This window comes from Merops nubicus, unplaced genomic scaffold (genome assembly GCF_000691845.1).
Source record: "Merops nubicus isolate BGI_N331 unplaced genomic scaffold, ASM69184v1 scaffold37388, whole genome shotgun sequence".
In the NCBI taxonomy this organism is placed as follows: Eukaryota; Metazoa; Chordata; class Aves; order Coraciiformes; family Meropidae; genus Merops; species Merops nubicus.
This window is the reverse complement of record NW_008628768.1, coordinates 1-8,553: the sequence shown is the minus strand read 5'-3', so window position 1 is coordinate 8,553 and position 8,553 is coordinate 1. Positions and strand designations below refer to the sequence as shown.

General features: G+C 35.7%; 1 protein-coding gene across 1 annotated transcript; it reads right to left on the bottom strand.

Moving 5' to 3' along the window:
- Positions 1-345: 345 nt before the first annotated feature.
- On the bottom strand, positions 346-7,396 carry LOC103779115 (protein asunder homolog; the record flags this gene model as incomplete). The annotated part of the gene is made up of 8 exons (XM_008946734.1): positions 7,171-7,396; positions 6,870-6,944; positions 5,609-5,811; positions 5,252-5,332; positions 3,946-4,036; positions 2,043-2,171; positions 1,873-1,896; positions 346-430 (listed from the first exon to the last, which is right to left on the bottom strand). Coding segments are annotated over exons 1-8 (913 nt in total), but the record flags the coding sequence as incomplete, so codon positions are not given.
- Positions 7,397-8,553: the final 1,157 nt, after the last annotated feature.

Sequence of the window (8,553 nt, the reverse complement as noted above, 5' to 3'; positions counted from 1 at the left end):
AACAATATACTTTATTTTTTCATTTAACTCCCAATCTTTTTTTTTTTTCCCAAAAGTGTCTCTCTCTCTCTGGGGCAGGGGGGGAGGGGAGTACATAGTTCTGTTCCATGTGGGTCCTGCCCTGAACCCCTTTTTACACTGAACCAGGACACCCTATTACTGTATTAAAATATGCCAGAAATGAGTAAAACTCCAATGTCAACATTACAACCAATTTCTTGGTTGTAAGGATTAACTGGTAATCATGCCTGAAATCTGCAGCAATTTGAAGCTCACAATCTTTCTTTGTGAATACTTCCTATCAGGCTGATCAAAAGCCACTTTTAGTGGACTATTTCTACTTACCACTCTTTAAGAAGTCAACGTGTGCCTCTTTGTGATGAAGAAGCTCCACATCGTAGTTTGCTGATGTGTTAGCATGTTGTTCTTCCTTTAAAAGGTAGAAAGAATAAATATAATTATTTTAGATAGATGCCGCTGTTTTCACAAATTAATTACATGGTGAACTACATTTACCTTTCACTCCAGAAGAAAACAGTGTCCAAAGGCCATCAGACAACAACAGGATTGCAATGTTGTGGAAACTGTTTGCTCTCTGACCTGTTTGAAGATGCAGCCATCTGCTTTTCCCCTTTTAAACCCTAGGGTTTCATCTTTATACATATGTCATGACAGGATGCATGGCGTAAAATATCAGTAAAAAATAGACTTAACTACTTTTGTTTCAGTTAGTAAAGTTAAGAAGGCTTGAGACATACTGAATACCACCAGCAGTTACAACTTACCAAGCAGCAACAAACTGTCACTGCACACTATAGCAGTAATTTTCATGGTAAGTCGCGAATTCAAATCAAAACACACTTAGAACTTATTAGCATTTCCTTGCACTTAAGATATAACAAGTGTACTTGTAGCTGCAAGTTTATAATTAAAAAAATGGATATAAAGAAGACGCCGCATCTTTAAACAGCAGCAGAGGACTTGCAGAAAAAGAACAGTAATCTTGGTAATTTATTTTTGAAAAAAATTAAAAACCAGAGAACTCAACCATAGTCTATTACTATAAGGACAAAGGCAGTAGGGAGAGGCATACCAGCAGCACACAGGTCAGGAAGTTACAGACAAGGTATTTGCAAACTTAAGTCACTTTTCTGCCATGACCCATGTCAAAGTTCCTTTAAATCTGTGAAAATTGTTAATTTCATGTTTAAACTTATAAAATCCATACAATATTGCTTATTTTCAAAGATGCAAATAATGATTGACATTATTATAACTTGATGAATTTTTTAAACAAGGAAAGTTTATCTGCCCATGCCCTTTTTGTTCGAATACTGATAACCTGTTTCAATTGTCTCTTGCTGCCCAATTAGAAAATTACTGTAAACTTAAGACTTAAATTCTTAGTTGCACTGATTTCTCTCCCAGTACCAATAAAAAAAATATTGAAAATAGGGACAATTAATTTTTACCATAATGTTTTGTTTCACGTCTTTAATTAGATATATCTCCTGTCCCCCTATTTCTGGCTTAATCGTCAATCTGGAAAACCTATTCAAAAAAACTTTAGTCAAAAATCAGCTATTTGTTACAAACACCTTTATGTTGGGTGGGCATGATAATGAAACACAGGAAAAAGACTCACTATGTCACTATAATGCACAAGGATCAAGAATATCTAAACACAACTAGGAAAAGATAAAAGAATCACAGACAAAGTAATCTGAAATAGGAAGACTATATCAAATAATACAAACAGAAGTGAAATAGCACTTGTATTGCTACATCAAAAATTGAGATTCAGCAATACAAGATTTTGTTCTGTGATCCTTCTTTACTTTTTTTTTTTTCCTCCTCTTTATTTTTACTAACCTGGTCACAGACATTGAATGTGGGCTAAAAAAAAAAAAAAAAACAAACCAGAAAATATGATATGGAGAGAAAACCAATGTAAAAGTTCAATTAAAATAAACATTAAAAGTTTTCAAACAAATTTAGAAGTGATGCAGCTAGTTAATACAAAGCTACAGACACAGTGTTACCTTCATAGGAATGTTAGTTATGGTGGTTGAAGCCAGATCAAAGTGCTGTTGTACTAGAACATTCAGTTTTGTAGCCAGATGCCGCCCCGCACGGACACTGTGCACTTCACTGGTTAAAACCGGTGAAAGCTAAAATAAATTGATACAGAGTGTATAGTATCAATGAATTAGGCTCTAATATCATGTAACAGTGTTATTAATTTGAAGCTCCAAATTAAGCACATTTATACTGCTAAATTAGACTACAAGGAAAAACTATGACCCCAAAAACCCACACTGCGGAAGACTAAGGAGGAAGAAGTAAAAGTTTCTCCTTCAGACTTTTGCAGGTTATGCCAATTGTTATAGCTGCAGTTTCTACAAGCTGTCAAAAAATTACGAATATGCTAAAAAACTTGAGTCATTAATTGTTAATGGGAAGAATGAGGATCACAACACAGGAAAGAAATTATCAATAGCAGCTCCGGACCTAGGTTTTCACTCTTTTACCTACTGAATAACAAGAACAAAGTACTTTTTACACACCTACCTGTACGCGCATCACATATACACACATGAAACACAATCCATAAAATGCACCTGATTTTTCCCTAGCCAGCCAGGACTAAAAACAAGGTGTTGGTTTGTTTGTTTGTTTTCTTTTTGTTTGTTTGTTTTGTTTTTTTTCCCCAAAGCCTAAAACCAACAGAACATCCACAACACAAAACCCAACACCAAATAAACAACAGCAATAAAGATCGCTGTCCTACATAGGAAATTAGTAGTCAGTTTGCTCCCTTTTGTGCACTTTTTTTAACACAACTACAAAAGAGTTTTGTAGAAAAGAATCTTGCGAAGGTAGCTATTTTAGTCCTTTCGTTTATAGAATATGCAGAACTAGATGCCTTTCATGTTAAGACCTTTTCTTCTTTTGTCTTTTCTCATTCTTACAGACAGGACATTAAAATACTGAGCAGAGGAGACTGCTGAAGAGCAGAACATGATCCAAAATATTTTCTATGGACTTGGTCTCAAACAACCATCACTAAGCATACAAGTCCTCAGAGCACAAAAGCTCTTGTTACACCACAACTAAGATGTGAATATATGGAATAATTTTTTATACGTATCCTTTCACATTTTTGTAAAATAATTTTTAGAAGTACCTGTAGGGTACTTTCAGGTATTTGATAAACTTCAAGCATATTCTAAGTTTCTACAACATATTACCCTTTAACTTGGTAGCAGGTATGCTTTCCAATCTTTTTCATCAAAAAAGGCATTCTGTTCACTAATGCTGAAGCAACAGAACTTGAACACAAAAGCTTATTTTGGTGTCATGTAAAAACCACTCAGCCAAAACGTTGCAAATGCTAACACATTAGCCCGGGTAGCTTATAACATGCCATGCTGAACAATATCCACATCAACAGTAACAAATATCTGGGGAAACAAGGCTTCTGCTAGCTAGAAGCTTATGCTTGAACAGCCTGAAAGTTACTCAGCTAACCTAGTCAACATACCAAGGTGTTGCTGGTATCCCACTAGGTTCCTAACTGTGCATTTTTTCAACAAACAAACAAAACAAAACAAAACAAAACAAAAAAAAACCAAGACTATCATTATATGTCATTTAATGGGCTTACTTAAAAAATGAATCATGAATTAATGCAAGAAATTTAATGAAATGAAAAAAGGGTTCTATGCATGCACAAAAACTATACAGAAAACGAAGCATACACTTTAGATGACGATACACAGGCTGTCAACTTTTCAAAGCATTATCACCTGTACTATTTCTTCCACCTAATCAGCGACCAGAGGCACAAAACATTATTGCTGAATACTTAATTTGCACTGTCTGTTTTGAGTCCTAATCAGTTCCCTAATCCTTGGACAAATTTTGTCCTTTTAAGCTCCTTACCTCTTTTTTAGGACGATCTGAAACAAGGCTTTCTTCACCAACTGGATAAGTGTGGATTAAGACCAATTCGCATTTCTGAATCTGCATTAAACTTAAAAATACAAACATTCTACTTAGCCTACAGTGTGGCAGAATATCTCCTAGAAAATAATTTTCTTAAGATTCATCCCATTTGCAAACACATAATCATAAAGATGCATTACAATATACTGTTTCTGAAAACATTCTGGAGACACTAAGTTACATTCATCATCTCCAAAAGTACATACTTAAAATTACAAAACTTTAATTCTAGAATAAAAGATTAAAGAACAAGAGTAACATAGCTTTTCAGATGCTGTAGTACTGCTTCTTTTTGGACATATTGATAGACTAGAACTAATTGGTGTCATCTGTTCAATTTCACTCAAGTGTAAACTGACATTACTGAAGATCTGCGTCTCCCAAGCGTGTGTGCAGGTATTGAACAAGGGTATTCCTGTGAACATGAAAACAACTCCCCACATAGCCTCTTCATCTCCTAATGAGGCTGGACATTTGGAGATATCAAGACACTGTTCTACATCTCTACCTACAGGAATGAGAGCATTTTTCTGTCTTTACAGTGGACTTAGAACCCGATTCCCTGGGGCAGTATCCTCTATACAGAGCAAACTGCAATTGCAGCAGGTAAATACAGGACAGTCCTCCTCCTGCTATTTACATGCCTAAAGAGCAACCAAGAATAGAACCTCAACCTACTATAAGCTTTAAAAGGCAATACACAGTCCCTGAGCCAAACAGTTCACTGTTTAGTTAGACAAAGCCTACAGTAGAAAAATTTCTTCTCAGAAGAGATGCAACCTGTATTTTAAGATATTCCTTCATCTCAAAGTGTCAGGCAACACAATAATTTAGAACTTAAAAACTAGTTTCAAAGTAGTTAGCTGTATCAGTCAAAGAAAGGTAAGTGTAAAATTACTACAGTGTTACCAAGAAAAAATGCATCAGGTGCATTACGAATTACAACTGGACAGTATATAATAAGGCACAGTTACGAGTCTTATTTTGGAGCAAGATGTAGAAGGTAACAATGTAAAGAAATACTGTCCTCCATGAAGATAAACCATGACAGTGAAAAGCTAATGATTACACACCAGCCCTACGCCAACAACATAATGATTTAGCACTTTCTATTTCACACAGGCATTCATTCCAACAGACTACTAGAATAAGTTTTAAATGGCAAAAATAAATCCATATTCATAGAGAGCATAACAGGCATGTGTGGAGTAAGAGAAACTACACTTGTAAAATGTATACTCACTGATCGGAATTAGCTGCAAGCTTGTTATGCTCATGAATGGTTTCCTGAACACAATCCTCAAGCATCCGAACGTGACTGTCACTAGAAAGAAATTTTATATTGTTTTTATGCAGAATAATCAATCCTCCTGTTCAAAGGAATGTGCCACTAAACAGTTCTATTTCAAGTAGGTAATTTTTGGTTTGTTACTGTAACAGACCTCCATTAATGACACCTTTAACAAGGCAAGAAATGATCCAACAAAGAACACAAAAAAGCTAGTTACTTATGGCACTAATTCAAGACAATTAAAGACTTCTCAAAAAGTATTAAATAACTTTGGGGTTTTTAATGGCCGACGCATATTAACATGCGCACCTTTTTGCATTAGTAATACAGATTATTCTTCCTCTGTTTCCAACACGTTCTGCATTCTCCATGAGCATGGTTCTAGCCTCATGCTGGTATTCTGTTATTTTGCAGAGGGCTTCAACTGCTGCCACCAGACCATGAAGTATGCTGCAGCACTCGGGATCTGCCCGAGGATTAGGCGGCCCAACAGCTGCTAATGCTGCCATCAACTAGTTGAAGAGAAAGACAGAAATTATTACCCAAAATTACTTTCCAACCATTTGTTAAAACGATCAGTTAAGAGAAAAGTCATTATCATAACTTACTTCACAGGCAAATTAATATTGTTGGGAGAAAAACAGAGTAATTAAAGACAATTATAAGTTGCTAGCCTTCTGGAAAACATTTGAAGATGGAATTAAGCTTTTTTCAGTGTTGACCTGTGATAGGACAGGGGGTAATGGGTGCAAATTGGAGCATAGGAGGTTCAAGGTGAATATCAGGAAAAATTTTTTTACTGTGAGGGTGACGGAGCACTGGAACAGGCTGCCCAGAGAGGTTGTGGAGTCTCCTTCACTGGAGACATTCAAAACCCGCCTGGATGCCTTCCTGTGTGATGTACTCTAGGTGACCCTGCTCTGGCAGGGGGGTTGGACTAGATGATCTGTCGAGGTCCCTTCCAACCCCTATGATTCTATGATTTGACTACAAATTATCCTTTGCAATTCGTTTATTAACTGTTATTAAGCCTTGACATTTATTAGAGAAAAATACCTGGCTATAATGACAAGTTACAGCCAAATACCTGAAAGAAATACTAACATAATAATCTGTTGCCATCTGCTTTTATTTTTTGACCATTTGGAAATTCAGTTCCTCCTCAAAGTAAGTTTTTTCAAAGGACAAACCCATTCAGTGTGAGATTAGAGTGAAGCGAATATTGCAATTAATTATTTTTACCCTGTTTATTTGCCTGTCTTGCGAATAAAAAAAATTAGAATTCAAGAAGTATCAACAAATTACAGAGAAATACCTAATTTTCTTTGTAGAATTTATTTTCATGTATAACTCCATCCTCAAAGCTACTGGCTTCTCTTTACATTACGTAAAGCTGCCTACAGAATAGTCCAGCCTCACAGGCTGCTTCTTAAAATTCTGCTAGGCAATAATTTCAGAGCAGATTCACCAACATTTTAATTAACCATGGTTATTTCATATTGAACAAAGTAACAATTTATGTCGCAATTCACTTGGGCTTACAAAACAGAGGAACAATTACAAAGCATACCTCCTGCAAGTTCTGATCTTCTTGAGTCCAAGAATTCAAGACATGAGCCCCAGAATCACTCACAATGAAATTCACCTGAAAGGATAGAAAAAGCACACATAAGGTAAGAGCCAATCATACAGATAACAGCCATTATGGCTAACTCCCCAAAGTCAAGCAAACATGAATTACATGTCCTTCTTCTGATACTCTGGAAATAAGTGCAATGACAAGCTAAACTAAAAATAAGACAATAAAAACACAGAAGTTACCCACTCCTGCTGTATTACCCCTTTAGCAGCACTCTGATTAACAAACTCACCAGTTTCTTGAAAGGGAAAATATCATACATTATTCTGCAGTACTCCATGGATGATTCCACTGAACAGGTCCACAGGGACTTTGATATGGGTGCTATGGGTATAATTCCTTGGGTCCGGTTCTTCACTAACATATCAAACTCAACATGTTGTCTGCAGGATTCTGCCATATATGGGCAGTGATCCACAACGAAAACAGTCTTATGAGACTCAGAAAAGATTTTCATTTTCTTCCTAAAAGAAACACGTATTAAAATTAAAAAAAACTGTACAAGGCAAAAAAAAAGTCACAAGATCACTGTGCAATTTGCATAGTATTAAAGTATCTTTCAAGTTTTAAAGAGGTTACCCCTTACCAGTTTTTAGATTACATATTGCATTAATGAGCTTCTAAAAAGCCGCTAAGCTTTTAGAAAAACTAAAAAAAATTCCCATTTTAAGAAATTATTTACATGGAGACAAGTCTCCTCTAGAACACTCACTAGTCAATATATTTAGAATACTACATTTCTAATCAGAAGAAACTTTTTTTTCCTCAGGATAAAAAAAAAGAAAGTGTGAATGCATACTGTTGAGAAGTCAACAACAGTTAATTAGCCCCCCAACTGAAAGAAACTATTAAGAAAAAAGTAGAGAAAGTGCTTCCTATTTAAAGCTTATTTCCCAAAATAAGCAACATGAAAAAAAAAAAAAACCTTGTAATGATTAGGCCATACAGACCTTGAAGTAGCATAAACATGAGACCTTTAAGCAGATTTTTCAGCCTTCAGTTTGCTAGGTACATCCTTGTTTTTTAAAGAATACTTGCACCTGTACTTTGACCTCTCACGAACAGACATATCAAGTCTGAAAATACAACTTAAAAGTTTCTTATCCAGCAAGACTCACAGAAGCAGTCCCTGTGTTCTTCCTAACTATGAACACTGAGAACTCTGCAATCAAGTGTGATGCATTTTCTTGTTTCAAATCCATAGGCTGGGTTTCCCTCGCCTACATCACTGAAGTAAACACCTCTGAAAGGAATAATTCTGAAGCAACTATAGCATGAGATCCTTGTGTTAGGGTCGACATGAAAATCTGGAGACCCAAAAACTATATATGAAAATTACTCTTAAAACTAGTGTCACTGAGACCACTCATCTTAGATCAAACACTCAAAACTTACTTAATTTCTAGATGTTTCCATGACCTAGCTAGCATTAAAAAAAACAACAACAAAAAAAAAAAAAAAACACCAAGATAGTTTGTCCATGCAAATACAGAACAACAAAAAAAATTATGGCTCATTAAAAAAAAATCTAAAATACTAACGCAAGACGGATTTACACAAGTCAGAATGCGGGCAACACGCTGCTGGGGGAGGGGGGGGCAGCAGGCTTCACACC